General features: G+C 44.7%; 2 protein-coding genes across 2 annotated transcripts; both read left to right on the top strand.

Moving 5' to 3' along the window:
- The first annotated feature begins 4 nt into the window (after positions 1 to 4).
- On the top strand, positions 5 to 9,911 carry TPMT (thiopurine S-methyltransferase). The gene is made up of 9 exons (XM_067290900.1): positions 5 to 127; positions 385 to 543; positions 1,278 to 1,370; positions 2,453 to 2,585; positions 2,834 to 2,886; positions 7,009 to 7,083; positions 7,827 to 7,912; positions 8,936 to 8,980; positions 9,766 to 9,911. The coding sequence occupies exons 2-9, from the start codon at positions 407 to 409 to the stop codon at positions 9,879 to 9,881; spliced, it is 738 nt and encodes a 245-aa protein (XP_067147001.1). The 5' UTR covers positions 5 to 127; positions 385 to 406; the 3' UTR covers positions 9,882 to 9,911.
- A 2,256-nt stretch (positions 9,912 to 12,167) lies between these two features.
- Positions 12,168 to 15,145, top strand: NHLRC1 (NHL repeat containing E3 ubiquitin protein ligase 1). Its single transcript, XM_013962058.2, has one exon. It carries the CDS (start codon positions 12,285 to 12,287, stop codon positions 13,401 to 13,403), a length of 1,119 nt encoding a protein of 372 aa, XP_013817512.2. The 5' UTR covers positions 12,168 to 12,284; the 3' UTR covers positions 13,404 to 15,145.
- The last annotated feature ends 671 nt before the right edge of the window (positions 15,146 to 15,816 follow it).

Here is a 15,816-nt window from a genome sequence, read left to right as displayed (position 1 = left end):
CGCCGCTTCCGCTCTCCGCGGTGCGTGGCGAGGGGGCGGGCAACGCGGGGCGGCGCCTCCCGCACCGCACCGCACCGCTCCGCTCCTGCCTCCACCGCCGGGCCGGGGCAGCCCGCGCCGGCTTCGCGTAAGAGATATAAAAAACTATATTTTTTTATTTTATTCCATTCCCCCCCAGCAGGGCGAGCAGGGTTTCCCCGCGGGGGGCGGCCGCGCGCGGGCAGGGGCGCGAGTGCCGCCCTCGCCGCCGCTGCGCCCGAGTGTTCTGCAAACACGATTGCTGCAGCTGCGCTGCGTTTTCTTTTGGCTCAAGAGCCTCGTCCGAGCTGCTGCTCGGGGGCTGGGTTGTTCTGCCCCCCCCCCCCCCCCCGTTTTTTTGCACAGGTGCTGCAGCTCCTGGGGAACAATGGACGGCGCAGCAGAGGGGCGCGGAGCCGCGGGAAGCGCCGATATTGGGGCCCAGGAGAGAGTGGTGGCCGAGCAGGAATGGCTGCAGAGATGGGAAACGGGTAAAATCGGCTTTCACAAGGAGCAACGGCACCCGTACGTGATTTCACTCTCCTGCCTAAGCTGTTTAAGTGAATGCCATGGGATGAATGACTTGTTCATAAAACTCATAGTAAAAGTGCAGCCCATAAGAAGGAAAAATTATTTATACAGACACAGCTTGAAACTAAAATAAATACAAATACTTTTGTGACCCACATTTGTCATAAAGCAGAGCAAAGAAAGGGTTGCGTTGCTTTTACAACTTTTACTCCTTTAATCAGTTTTTAAACTACAAAGCTTAAGAACTTGACTAAAAATCTTAAATCTTCTGATGCAAGAGTTCTGCATTACTGTCTGTGAGTTGTGAAACTGGGGGCATTGGAGCACTGGAAGGCTAGTCCGTAAGAGAGCAAAACCAATTACACACTCTTGCAACCAATGAAAACTGTGTTTCAGACATATATAGCTGATTTGATTGATACAGAGGTTTAATTATCATTCTGTTTAAGTAATCTAATGTGGCCCTTTTAGAGGTGGTTTGGTTGTTTATGTTAAGAGTCAGCTGTACTCTTTCCTAACAGAAATTAAATTTACTTTGTTTCTAACTAAATGAAAGGTGAAGGTTTTTATTTCTTGTTTTTATTCCTAATTGTATTGAGCAGCTTGAAATAAGAAGTACAATCTGTCATGGAGTTTGTGTGTTACCTGGCATATTGTGTAGCGTTTGGCTTCGAACGTGCCAACACACATAGTCCCATGTTAAGTAACAAGTACCTTTTCTTCTACAGGCTCCTACAGAAGTATCTGGATATTCTTTTAAATGGCCGGAGTGGACTGAGGATATTTTTTCCACTTTGTGGTAAAGCGGTAGAAATGAAATGGTAAAACACAGAAAAAAAATCCAAGTTGTTGTGGGGAGGGAGGAAGGGAGAGGGGGAAATCCCAACCTTGTAATGGCCAACAGGAACATGCTGCATCTCTGCTGGCAGCAAAGCAGCATTACTGGGCACTGAAGGGAAGAGGAGGAAGTTTGGTTTTATTTACTGACTTCTTGTTTAGTAGCCTAACTGGGATGGTTAAGGACTAACCTGAAAGTCCTCCTCGTTGTCCCGAGTCCGCCTTGGGGAGTGCTGCATTTGTGACAGACGGTGTGGCTGAAGCCATGCCCCAATGACCACTTCTTTCTTTGCCAGTGCTGGCTTAAATTGCCTGCACCAAGGTCAGGTGTGCCAGAGCAACTGCTTGTAGGACCAGGTGGCATATCACACTGGGAAAGACATCTGAATTAAATATAATTTTGTATTTTCTACTTTTTTGTCTGGCTTGTATTTATAACAAGGGGCTGCATAAGCCACCACTGCTTCTCGGAGGTGGGGACAAACCAAAAACCTTGATGAAGCAGCACCCTTGGGGAATCAGACTACCCGTGGTTACCACACATTATCCTGCCAATAGCCGCTTCCCAGCGCGATGGCAGGCTCTGCCGCATGTTGCTGTGGCGTTTCGCCACAGCAGTGAGGAGGGTACCGCACCCCACCACCTGCGCCCAAGCTGCCAGCCCCTGCCACATGGCGGAGGCGGCAGGGTGGACCGCACGCACTCGCTCAGGCACCACGGTTCAGAGCCGAACATGCGAGCGTAGACTGAAACGGAGAGTTCTCTGAGGAGCCACCTTTCTGTTTTCATCAAGTCCATAAAAGATAAATGAATTATCAGCTGAATCTGAATAAAGCCTTTAAGTCCCAATCTGACTGGTGCTAATTTAAATTCTGGTCACATGAAGGAGGTTTTCAATAAAATGTGAAAACTCCAGAAAGTCAAGCTTAGGCATACCAATGCCTCCTAAAATGGAGAAGCAAGAAGCATTTCCTAATGAATACACGCTGCTGGGGAGATGCACGCGTGCTGGTGGCCCGGCATAGGGGCCTTGGGTGACCATGGGTGCTTTCTGTGGTGTGCGCAGGCTGGCAGACATGGGGCACCGTGTCATCGGTGTGGAGATCAGCGAGCAAGCGCTGAAGGAGTTTTTCGCCGAACACAGTCTGCCTTATCGTGAGGAGCCTGTGCCAGGGACTTCGGGTGCAAAGATGTTGCAGGTATGTCTCTTGCATTGTCAGGTTGGTCTAAATTTAAAGCCTGCACCTAACTTTCAAGCCTGCAGCATAGTGTACTGCAAAACTGGGTAGCTGCGTGCCTTGATGAATGAGAACCTCTAGGGAGGGGGTCGGGAGAGGTGCCTCAGAAAAGGACAGCTAAAAATGGTTCTCACAGTTTCTCCCCGTTAGACCTAAGTGCGCATTTAGAGATGTAGTTCACTAACCAGTTTCCCTTGCTTTTGTTGTAGAGCATGTCTGGGAACATTTCTCTGTACTGCTGCAGTATTTATGATTTGTCCAGGTAGGAATACACAGTGTGTTCTGCAATTTTCTATAGTCAAACATATATTAATACTGTTAAATTATTTTATTTGAACCAACCATAAACATTTGGAACAAGCCCTCTCAAGAAAACTCCTACTGACTTGTACGATAAATGTGAATAGTCAATCTTCCTCAAAAATTAACTCTGTTCTTAAGCATGAGATAAAGTTGTCAACAAGCCCATGTAAAAATATATAGTTGTTCTAAGGTGTCATATGAAAGTTATAGAAAAACATGTCTGCTTTTACAGTAAAACCAAATTATGTTTAATGTTATTGAGGGATTCTAACAAGCAAAATCCTAACGCAGTCCCATATTCAGAGTAGCTCAGTAAAAGTGACAAGAATAAACTGGAGGTGTCTTCTCAGAAAGCTTCTCCTTTAGCTAAGTCTTAAATAGTTTAGGGATAAAAATATCTCATTTATGAAGCATACATAAGCCGTACCCATTGATTATGTATCCCCTAGTTTAGTTAAAACACCTTTCTCAATTGGCAAAAGGTACATCACTGCAGTCTTAGGTCACTGTATATACTGTATTGTCAAACAAGGACTTCACAAGTATCTTGGCAAACGTGGCCTGACCTACTGATGTCTTCTAAGGGATCCTTGGTGCTCAAATGCCCTTTTTAACTAGTTAAAAGGCACAACATAAAATGCCAAATACTTAGTACAGTCAGCACTATCAACTCCTGACAAATGTTTCAATCTGTTGTTCTGTGTGGCCCCAACATTTTCTGGTGGCATTGCACCTAATTTTCTGCTCCTGGTTTACCTGCTGGGGAATCTTGAAAATCAGAGTTGTACAGAGACCACAGCAGGGCTTACGACTCTCTCCAGCCTCTAGCATAGAGGACTGTGCTGTAGATGTTAACGCATCTGGCTTATTTCCTGTTCCCCAGGAGATTTCTGGTGGTGTTGGCAATGGACACGTTTAAGTCTCTCCTAAAACATCCTTAGACCTAGGCCAGTGCAAAGGCCCCTGGGGACTGGGGGATGTGCAAGAGGGCTGTGTTGTCTCTGATGCTCTAAGGGGGAACATGTCTCGTAGGGAGCTGAAGGTGCCCTGAGTCCTGCACTGTGGTTCCCCAATCCTGCAGTTCTCACTCAGACGCAATTTTCTCTAGAGTCTAAGGGTTTTGGCAAGGTTTTGTGTGTTTGCTTGCTTTTCGTATAAAACAACTGTAAGGAGCAAGCTGCTAATATCAACCCACAGCTGTTCAATAAGGAGGAGGTGAAGTCTTAGTCTTTACTTGGATAGCCCTTTCAGAGCTACTAGAAATACAGATGTAATAGGTAGTTTAAGAAACCAAAATATGGTGTTTACTTTATGATATTCGCTTTTAATCTGCATCAACTGGAAAAAAAGAGTATTCACTACTAGAGACCAAAGTCTTTTATACAGTAGACTCACTGCTAAAACTTTTGCTGGTGTAGCTGACTCCATTTGGCTTGAACAGTGCATATGTAACTAGTCCTGCAAAAATGGATGCCTTGGAACAGATGGGCGGTATGTGAAAGTGGCTTCGTAGATACTGCCTGGTTTCCTCCTTGCCCGTGCTTTGTAGACTCCTTTAAATCCTTCTAGCTGCGAGTTGACGGGTTGTCCAGGGAATGCTCAAGCTTCTTGTCAGCAATTTTTGAAAAATTCAGTTCTAAATTTAGTAGCAAGTAGCATGGTAAAATCCATGACTTCCATCATAACACAGTGGAATGACATTATAAAATAAACCACAAATATGTAATTAAAAAATTGTCAGTGTGTATTGCTGGATCCAGTACATACTTTGTCACCCACAAAATAAATTGGCAGATACAGGTTCTGGGTGTGTGGTTCTGTACTGGGCGTTCTTATAAAGAATTTGAAGGTGAAAATATGAATCTTGTTCAGCAGTCAGCAGATACCTGTGACTACAAAAATGCACACACTGTTCTAGTTTCTACATACAGACAATTTGATTAATTACCCAGTAATTATGGAAATTTAACTTATTTCGCTCTTGCTGGGGCTGGTCTGGAAGCAAATGCTTTTGATCTCAATGCTGAGCGTTCATTAGACAGGAGAACTCCAATGTGCTCGTGACCTTTGTCAGAATGGGATATTTCAAAGACTCTTTCGTTAGTTAATGAGTAACAGGAATTACTGCTCTTTGTGGGAACTCTGGGAAGTATGTAAAACAGTTATATTACTCAACCATTGTAGCTCCTAATACAATTATGGTTGCCAGTTTAAAAAAAAAAAAAAAAAACCCCAACAACAACCCCAAACCGAAAAAAATTTGTATTAACTGAAACTCCTAAACATATGCAGAGATAGCAATTCACAGCTTTACTGCCTAAATCCAGGGGGGTTTCTGCTGATACGTGAATTTCTACTTTACATGTAAATTTTTACTAATCCTTGCAGTACCTAGGCTGGCATCTATTGTGCTAAGCACCATATAAATGTGCAACAGGAGATAATGTAGGGAGCTAAAAGATTAGGTAGGGATCCAAAAAAAGGTACATCCACCAGAGCACTTCCTAGCACCCTGGCCTCATCCTGCCTCCAGTTCAGGATGAAGGACAGCTGCCCACCTTTTCCTTCCCCTTCCCCATGGCTTGCTTTTCGTCAGAAGGAAATTGGGATGGAGGGAGGAGGGCAGGAGCCTGCGACCAGGGCAAGGCTGCAGCACGAGTCTGCCCACAGCCTGCGGCATCTGCAGGCCCCTGGCAAAAGTGGAGGGGAGTGGAGTACCTGAAATGCCTGTGCAGAGCCAGCACTGTCCTTCCAGTTAGACCAGATTAAAGCTGGGGAGAAAAACTAGGTGCAGAAAACTGCAGGAGCTTCCCTAAGGTCATGTAGATGGCCTTCGTCACACAGAGAGGAGAACGGCATCCAAACCTCGGGTTAGGTTTGCATTTGCCCTGCCAGACTTTGCTGCTTTCCCCTCTCTGCACATTTCACTGTCTCTTTAAAAAACCTCCTTTCAGTTATGACTGGGTATCTAAATTAGATCCTTAGTCTTGGCAAGCTTTAAAAGAAGTCAGGACTTTAAAGCGTTACCGTGTCTCATCGCATCAGAGTGGGAAATACAGGATCAGCATATAGGTTAGATGCCAAAAATTTAGTGATGCTGTTGCAATGAGATGTGCAGCAGGTAGTGAGGAGCAGCAAGGGAAGAGGTGATGCAACCAGATGCCAACAGACTCTCCCATTAGGCAGAAAGGTATTGTGCAATTCCATACCATATTTTCCTCTCTAGGGAAACTTAGCGCTTTCCAACTTGCTTTAAAATTATGCAATTTACTTTATTGCTACATTACTCTCTAAACTTCTGTTTTAAATAATTACCAGAAATGAAACTCTTCCTTCCCCCCACAACATCCCCATCTCTAGTGTCACCCTGGCTGCTCTTACCAGCCATTAGCAAAGGTGGTTCCCAATAGCCTTGGCCATTTGCAGGTTTCGTGTGGTCACTGAAGCCACCTGCCAGCATATCCAAGAGCAAAAATAGTGCTTATGACTACGTTAGACCAAGGCAAGTAGCAATGTAACTTAGCTCTTCTAATGTTAAACAAATTTCAGACTGAAGCTAAGTGTCCCAAGCATGCAGCTGGGAACAGATGTGTCTTACACTGCTAGGCGCGTTGAGTTCAGTGATACCAATGCAGCAAGGTGCCTTCCCTAACCTGCGTTTGAGATCACACGTGGTGTTAGAAGGTGGCTGAGAACTGGGGACATCCTGAGTGTGTGTTAGTGCTGTCTCAAGGGTCACAGCAGGGTTTGATTGCCAAAAACCCAAGCTTGTAGCCCAGAAGAGAAATGTTCAGACTGGATTTCTTCCTTCCTGCCTCGTCTCAGCACCATTAAACGATGGGGAAATGCTGAGCAATTCCAGCATCTCTGTGTCCTCCTGGCAGGGCCACATGCCAGGTGGGTTTCTTGAGACCCGGTTCATAATGCTTTGGGTCACGAAGATGCTGAACCCTAACAACAAATAAGCTATTGGGGTATCTGCACAGCTAGCTGGAGATTCCTTGTGACTCCATAGAAGTATCTGAATAAAGATGAACATACCTTTTTAGTATTTTTAAATCTTTTCCTCATATCCCTGTAGTGCAATTGTTGGCAAGTTTGATGGGGTTTGGGACAGAGGAGCTCTAGTAGCTGTCAATCCATGCGACAGACAACGGTTAGTAATCTCCCTTTGTTATTATTTTCTTTCTTTTAACGTATCTGGTGATTATGTGTTTTTTTTCCTCCTGCTATTTGTCAATGAGTCCTCCTTCATTTCTCAGAGTAACCTAAACAAGTTCTTCCCTACCGCAGGCGTCAGTTGCAGAGCACTGTACTCTAGATTTGTGAGCTTTCTTCAGGAAGCTGTCCTGCCTCTTGGTGGGAAAATATGTGGTTTGTTGCAACCCAGCAGAAGCAGAGCTGCAAGTCTCATCTAAATTTTATTATTTCCTTTTCACTCCATCTGCTTCTCCTCCCTGTCTTTGTTCTTCTTACCCTCACTTCCCTTTATTTCAATTCTTCCTTCTTGCCTATAGCCAAACCAAATTTAGTTTGGTCCTACCAGCAGGACTTTTTAAGTGGATATACAGTCTAGAATTCATAATAATTTTAAAAGCTCAGTACTGTATTGTGTAGTAATTCTAGACTGTGGCAAACAAATTCTGTTTTGTCTGTTATTTGGGAGACTTATACGGGGAAAAAGAAAAATGCTTGTTTATGAGAACTACACAGTAACGTTTATTTGAGAGGTTTCATGAATTTCATGCTTATATATCTCTGTTTATTTTCTGTACAGTTCAGTTAAAATTGTCTTTGCATAGGAATACATCATATTACCTTTTTTGGTGAATATTTTGAATGCTATGCTTAAATGTCTGTACAGTTCCAAAATAATAGAATATAACTATCTCCTTTCAGCTATGCCAGTTTGATGATCTCCCTAATGGAGAAAAGTTCTTCTTATCTCCTCGTTACTGTTTTATATGATCCAAACAAACACAAAGGTAAGAACTTTGCACTGTTCATGTTTTGATTTTGCATGCCTTAATAGAAATTGTATATAGATGTGACTGATATATTAGTATCTTCCCAGTGCTTTTATGAACATGGCTGTGTTAGCAGATCACACCAATAAGTTGTAGCAAAAAATTTTACATGTGACCAAGCTTGAAACTAAATTTGCTTTTTCTGTGGCATCCAGATGTGCCAAGAGCAAGTGCAGGACAAACATGGTGTATTAACACAATGAACAATTAAATTGGAAGGGTGGAAGTTTAGAGTAACACACTGTTTGTCCTGCCCATCCTAGAGACCTTGAAGCATTCCCAAGACCATCCAGTTATGATAGATCTTTGATTTACTCAATACTCGCAACCAAATGTGTTGCCCGTCTTCTGCCTCCTTTCTAACCCCAACCATGAGTCAGGTCTGAATATGCCTGGAAAAGGTGAAATTCTGTAAAGCCACAAAGTACTTTTCCATTTCATAACTTTTATTATATACCAAAGTTTGGGGGGAGGGGTCAAGACTTTTTGGTTAATTATTAACGCTCAAAAGAAACAAATTTCTTGTTGCTTTTGGGTTCCTCAGTTACCCTTCAAAGAACAGGTCTTGTCATCATTAACCACAATAATTTAATTCATTGCTCTCCCTCCCATTATTCAGCTTTTTGCTTTAATTATGCCATTATAGTATAATGGGATTATTGGCTCAATTCACATGCAGCACTGAGAGTGGTCATATGCACGGCATGGTCACGACCTTCCTCTCTTCTGACAATACAGCTACAGCGGCAGAAGTCCTGAAATAGTCCAGCTGTGACACCTGAAGCTATCTGGTGGTGCACCAAGGTGCTTTGTGTTCTTGGAGATGTTGTTTTCTGGATGCTGCAGGGGGTGGTACTTCTGGGGCCAGACTGCAGACCAGGTGCTGTGCGCAGTGGGGCTAGCACTCCAGCTGCAGTGGAAAACACGCTTGTCTCCTCCCTCTCCCTTCTCTCTGATTAGCTTTATCCATTTTTTTTCCAGGCCCACCATTTTATGTTCCTGAATCTGAAATTAAAAGCTTGTATGGTAAGTTATCTTTTGGCTGTTACGATTTTTTCCAGAACGCGCAAATGTGTTTGTGCTTCTATCCCACCCTGCAGCGAGCGATACAGAGTCATCTGTTTGCTTCTTATGTAGGAGGCGGAGTAATGAAAAAATAATAGGGGGAAAATAAATATAATTTTGCCAGAAGGATTTTGTTGTTAAGGAAAATTCTCAGCTCTTCAAAAGGTATGAGAAAAACATGTGTCACTCATAAGACAGACATGGCCTCTTTCCTCCCCATGGCAGCTTTTCATTCTCCCAGGATTCAAACTGCACTCAGTGGTCTTGCAGCTTTAGTCTTAGTCCTGTTTAACGATTTTAGCTTTCTCTGCACCTCATCACCAGCTACCCCAGTTTTAATACAAGGCCTTTGCATATTAGTTTTGCAGTTTCTGCTGTACTGGAGCTGAAGAGGAAAAATAAAATGTTCTGCTAAAGGAAATGTTAAACGTGTAACTTAAATCCACCAAAATAAGGAAAGTCAGAATTATTGCCGGATTTTCATTTTAAATGTACTTCTCAATATGCTTTGATATTGCACTCAGTTCTTTTGTCTTTCTGAGACCTCTGCAGTGTCCATGCACAGTGTGTTGTTGGCACTGACAGTTGCATCCCACTGCAAGAGAAACTGCTAAATTCTGCTCAGCCCATTTGTGTTAGTTAGGTGCTGTGACAAAATATATGAATAAGACTTTTTTTTTTCTGATAGTTTGCATTTTTTCCATGACTTACAATACAATAATATGCTATTGTTTCTTCCTTTTCAGGCAACCAGTGTGAAATTAAGTGTCTTCAAAAAGTCAATGACTTTTCAGACAGACACAGAGAATGGGGACTAGATTATTTTCTGGAGGTGCTGTATATACTAAAGTTTGTACCTTGATAAAATTAATTAAAATAACTTCCCACCTTCCTTTTTTTTTTAATCTCACTACTTTTTAAAATCAGACACATTTTGGGGCACTCTTAAAGCAGGCTTCAGCATATGGAAAAATGTCTGTGGAACACTTTGATGGTTTTGCTTTCAAAGTGAACTCTGTCACTGCCTTAACTGCCTTTGTGCATAGCTTTTTGTAAACTCCATATGTAAATAAGCATTTTAAAAGTGGATCTTTTTCTTCTATATTCATTCAAATAATCAGAACTAAAGAAAATGACCCTTTTCTGTGGTTGCCAGTAGATGCTGTCTGTGTGGAGTTATGCAGGTCTACCTCGGACACTCACAGGCCTGGAAATAACGGCAGCAGCTCTTCAAATACCATTTCCTGTAATGCTGGCCTTGTGCCAGTAACGGCAGCTGGGCAAGAGAGGCGGGAAGCTGGTGCAAGTTGTTTCTCCCCCTCCCTGTTAGTCACGATTACAAGCCAAGACTAACCGGCAGTGAGCAGACAAGAAAGCTTGGCAGCAGCCACCAAGGGGGAACTATAATCAAGTGGGAAATAGGTGAGGGAAGTGAAGCAGCTGACAATAAAGCAGAGAGCATGGGGAGAAAATGTTCCTGCGTTTGCTTGTAAATATGCTGCTCTCTTCTGTAAGAACACAGTTGCAAGTAGGCAACTGGCACAGAGGTTGTACATTGTGGGAGGGGTTCAAGGAAAGCCTGCAGAGCTTTTGCATGTTTACCTGGACACAACCCCTTCTTTGAGGGTCTTCTACTGTTGCCTTACGGACACTTTTGCAATTTTCAAAATTACAGAATTTGGGGGGCTCATTTTGAGTTTTTGGTCAGTTATTTACCACGATACAGAAGCACTCCTTATGAGGGGTCTCAAAATTTTCTTGCCCTAGCCTTCCCCCTTTGCCAGTTTATTTCAAAACAGATGGAAAGGTATGATTGCAAGGTAGTATATTTTCATTTACTAAGGCTAGAATGAAAATAAAAGCTGTGTGACTTTCTAAAAAGTGAATGTCACCTTTGAGCTCCAAAAATATCCAGTTCAAAGCTTTATCTGATTGTTCTTCTTTTGACCAGCCTTTGCTGTTCATTACAGGTGTTGCAGTCTTAGACCTGCAAGTGGGTCTGATGCTTTTAGCACAACAGTCCCCAGCCTATGGCCTGTTACAACTCTTAATATTGCTCATAGCCTCTGGGAGCTGCTGCCACTTCAGGCCAGGTTGGGGGGGGGGGGGGGGAAGATGTTGCTTACAGCACATTGTCTGCTTATATCCCATGGGCCAGCTCAAGCTGGGAACTGGTATTTTATATTTTTAATACTGGCCAGTACTGCAGCTACTGAGTTAAAACATCTCCCTTTTTCTGTCCAGAAATTTTTTTTTGAGGTGCATTATGAGAGCTGTTGAAATTTATCTCGGACTGTCAGATATCTGTAAATCCAAAAAGGTCAGCTGCTTAGCACAAGGCTGCTGCGTGCTCGGGAATACCGAACCTGGAGGGCCATGCAGGATTTCTGGATATGTGACAGCCTGGTGAAGCTATGTCAGATGAGCAGCTGTAGGATGTTTAGGATGGATCCACTGTGCAGGCACTCTGCATTTATTCTGAGAGGAAGCCAGAAGCACAGCACCTTCCAGAAAGAGCAGGCTCGCTGTCCATGCACCTCACAGTGTGTGTATTCACCTGTTTGGGAAAAGCAGCTGTTAGCGATTAGTGTAAATATTTTCATTACATTTCCCAAAGCCTCTCAGAACGGAACAGGAAATTGTATGAACGTGTGACCGCTTCTTTACACCTGTATAATTAGCACCAGCAGCACTGGGATAATTTGGCAGCTGGGTGTGTATAAGAATATAGCGCATATTCTACGTGGCTAATTATTATTTTTTTCTTCAGTGCTGTAATTTAAACAGAAACGGGAATCAGCCACCCATACGGCCCCCGTATCCAAAGCTGCTTTCCCAGCTCTCCTCTGGTCAATCGCACGAAACGCACCTGTCGGCGGGGAGAGGGCTGCAGCGCCGTTACTTAGCGCCGCAGCACGTTATTTAGCCGCCATCGCCCCGCCTCCCCCAACCCCTTTCTTCCCCCCCCCCGTGGCCGCCATTTCCCCGCCTCGCCCCCTCGCTTGCTCCGCCCCGCCCTGGCCCCTGCCACCGGCCGCCGCCATTTCCCCGCCTCGTCCCCTCGCTCCGCCCCGCCCCGGCCCCCGCCACCGGCCGCCGCCATTTCCCCGCCTCGCCCCCTCGCTCCGCCCCGCCCCTGCCACCGGCCCCCGCTATGTCCCCGCCCGCCCGCCGCAGCCGTGTCGCCGCCTGAGCCTCCTCGCCCCGTCCTGCTCGGTCCCCGCCCGCCCTCGGCGCCCGTGGCGGCGGCGGCGGCGCAGGGCGGATGGCGGCGGCGGCGGCGGCGGAGGAGCTGGGCCTGCTGGAGTGCAAGGTGTGCTTCGAGCCGTACGGGCCCGGCGGGCGGCGGCGGCCGCGCAACCTGCCCTGCGGCCACGTCCTGTGCTGGGGCTGCGCGGAGGCGCTGTGCGGCGCGGGGCGGCGCGGGCTGGAGTGTCCCTTCTGCCGCCGCGCCTGGGGCTCGCCCGAGACCAGCGACTGCCTGCCGCTGCTGCAGCTGCTGGAGGCCGCGGCGGGGCCGGCCGGCGCGGCGCCGCCGGGCCCGGCGCTCCGGCTGGCCCTGGGGGGCTGGGGGGCGCTGGTGAACCCCACCGGCGTGGCGGCGTGCCCGCGCTCCGGCCGCCTGGCCGTGGCCCACGACGGCGAGAAGAGGATCAAGGTGTTCGGGGCGAGCGGGGCCTGCGTGCGGCAGTTTGGGGAGCGGGGCGACGCGGGCAACGATGTCAAGTACCCGCTGGATGTGACGGTCACCCTGGATGGGCACGTGGTGGTCACCGATGGCGGGGACCGCTCGGTGAAGGCATTTGACTTTGAGGGGCGGGGGACGCTGGCCCTCAGAGAAGGCTTCTCTTTGCCCTGGGGTTTGGACACCACCCGGGAGAACAAAGTCATCGTGACCGATTCGGAGGCCGGAGCCCTTTACTGCTTGACGGCCGACTTCGGGAAGGGGAAGCTAGAGAAGTCGCAGATGATCCAGTCGAAGTTAACCAACCCAAGAGGAGTTGCGGTCTCTCAGGCCTCAGGTGCTGTTGCAGTAATAGAGCACCTGAAGGCTAAAGGACCAAACAACAGCAGCACCCGAATTAAGATATTCAGTGCAGACCTGAAACTCATTGGCCAGATGGACAGCTTTGGACTGAACCTCATTTTCCCCTCCAAAATATATGCTGCAGCTGTGGCCTTTGACAAAGAGGGTCGTATTATAGTAACGGATGTCTATAACCAGACTGTATTATGTTTAGGGAAACCTGAGGAGTTTCCTGTTTTTAAGCCTATAATCAGCCATGGGCTTTCGTATCCTGTAGGACTGACTTACATGGCAAATAATTCCCTCGTTGTTCTAGACGGTGGTGATCATTCAGTAAAAATATATAGCTCTACCTGAATGTGCTTAGATTTTTACTGCTATAGATTCGTTCTGTTTTAGGCCATGAAGCAAGCTAAGTTACGGTGTTAGTAGACAAGTAGGTGGGAGGTATTTTCTGACCTTTGAGTGAAATTGCCCTCCTGGACCAATGTGCATCAAAGCTCTTGCCTTTCTATGTGAGAAAACTTGAGCAGGCGGTACTCAACAATGAATCAACCAAACAAATAACTTGGCATTTTAAAACTATTTCATACCTTGACAACCAAACATTTTAACATCATTTTGGCAAATAGTACCAGCTTTTGGAATGGAGTAATCAAAGGCCTGCAACTGAGAGAGAGAATGATGCAGCTTTAGTATTTAGTTTTCATTATTCTTTCTTAAGCAGAGAGACACTCATGAGAGTGACAGAGTGATTTCTATTTCCAGGATTTCTGAAGGAGAAAGGAGACTGGCTTGATAGACCAACAGGAGAAATAGAAGCTTCAGTTCAAGGTCATTTGAATCCAGCTAAGGTCAATTGTGATAGAGGAGCTATCACTGTTTAGTGAGTTATATGAAATGAATTGGTGCATTTTTTCCATAGTAGGGAAATTACTAATGGGTATCATGAAAGATGAAACATGTCAGTGAGGCAATGTTTGGAAGGTGCGTTGTCATCATTACACTTTAAGGAAAAAAAAAACATTTTTTCCCCTGTGGCAGCTTTCATGGGCTATAAGTTAAATATGAAGAATGAAGTTTTAAAACATGCTAAAAGTCACAGTCTTAAGATTTGAAAATATCATGATAGATGAATATTTGTTCTCTGCACTAGTTTGCTACCACCTGTATTAGGGTTGTACTGAAGCACTTGCACTTCTTCTATAAGGTGTAAGTCTGTATCTGCATGCAGAGATAATCTTGTGTGTAGTTACCAGCATGGGCTGGTAAGCTTTCTCTAAAAGCTTGAAGGTGTTTAGACCCCAAACATTTCTGCGTATACAAAAGTTGAGTTGGCCATCTTGCTAACACAGGTTCTCTTGCAAGATTTCCAGTATTGTCTCCATCTGTCTTATCATTAATATGATACTTCTGTGTCCAAAACTTCAGGATCCAGTTGAAAATTGGAGTGTTGATGAGCAGTAGAAGGGAAAGAGGGACGTGAGCCTATTCTTTTTCAAGCAGATTTAGATCAGTTTTTATTTTCTTGAAAAGAGTTTCACTGTAGACATTAGTTCTGTTGCCTTATTGAGCAATGGAAATTCAAGTATATCTCAATTACTTTAAAAAGTTTTTAGCACCCCCACTAGGAAGTCACTGCTGCATGTTTAGGCATTTATCTGCTGCTAAAATAATTACTTAGATTGTTCAGCACTAAAAGGAAGTTTGATGTAGATATAAATGCTTTGTGAGATAGAGACAGTAGGTTAAAGTTGCATTCAACTTTTATAGTCATTTATTCACAGAAATTAAGAATGAGGTGCTTTCTGAAAGCCGCTTGAAATCAACAGGTGGTCTTTCTATCAGTTAATTTTTAATCTGGCTTTTGGTCTTGCTTTGAGGGCATACAATAACTACACATATTGTCCCACCAGCGATTTACCAGATTCTTATTTTAAACTGGAGCATTTTTAGCTCTCTAACTGAGACAATGTATTAATTTATCTTATGTTGAAATATGTAAAAATAAAACAAACTAACCAAAATGAAGCTATTTGTAAAGGTTAATTCAATGGTGACGTGCCAATAAAGTGGGATTTGTTTACACCTGTATGGAACAGTTTAGTGAAAACTCCTCATTTTTATTATCATGTTACCATCCGATTTCTCTATTTGAATTGCCATATAATTTTTTTTTATTATTTGGTGATATCCCCCTAAAGTTGTTGTAGGGTGATTTGTTGCTATTGCAAAATATATGTACCTGCACACTTGCTCTTTTCTAACCTTGTCTACTGCCAAGCCACACAGTAAGTGCCTTTGGTGGGACCAGAAATACTTCTTGGATATTCTGCAACAGGGGTTATGCTGCCCTGAGCAGAATACCTCCTGAGGGGTCAGGAAGGAAACTTACCCACATGAAGCAGCCTCACCTGGATTATATATTCCATTCTAGATGCCAAGAAGACGTCTGTCTTTGAGGGATATAAAAACAACTGGATAACACTTCCTTTGAGGAACTGCTGCGTTTCTAAATGCATGTAATACCATGGATGCTTTATTCATACATAATTAATAGTTTATAGCAATAGCAGTTGTGGGACCTGGACACTTCCTCTGAACTGTAGGCCATGAACTTTCATCTCCTCAAACTTTCCTGTGCACCAGGATAATGGAGAGCAGGAGTTTGTTTTTGAGCCTGATCTCATGGATGGACAAACTTCTAGTGCCTACTGCCATATTGGCAACTTTACAGCAGCTGAAATGCTGATTTTCAAATATTTGATTC

Source organism: Apteryx mantelli, chromosome 2 (assembly GCF_036417845.1).
Source record: "Apteryx mantelli isolate bAptMan1 chromosome 2, bAptMan1.hap1, whole genome shotgun sequence".
Lineage (NCBI taxonomy): Eukaryota > Metazoa > Chordata > Aves > Apterygiformes > Apterygidae > Apteryx > Apteryx mantelli.
The sequence above is the reverse complement of the archived record's forward strand: the minus strand, read 5'-3'. Positions and strand labels throughout refer to the sequence as shown.

Bases quoted from the DNA above. Each gene is read 5' to 3' on its own strand.
- TPMT (XM_067290900.1), top strand. From the start codon at position 407: ATGGACGGCGCAGCAGAGGGGCGCGGAGCCGCGGGAAGCGCCGATATT. The intron at 544-1,277 runs GTACGTGATTTC...TTTCTTCTACAG, and splicing joins CACAAGGAGCAACGGCACCC to GCTCCTACAGAAGTATCTGG. The intron at 2,586-2,833 runs GTATGTCTCTTG...CTTTTGTTGTAG, and splicing joins CGGGTGCAAAGATGTTGCAG to AGCATGTCTGGGAACATTTC.
- NHLRC1 (XM_013962058.2), top strand. From the start codon at position 12,285: ATGGCGGCGGCGGCGGCGGCGGAGGAGCTGGGCCTGCTGGAGTGCAAG.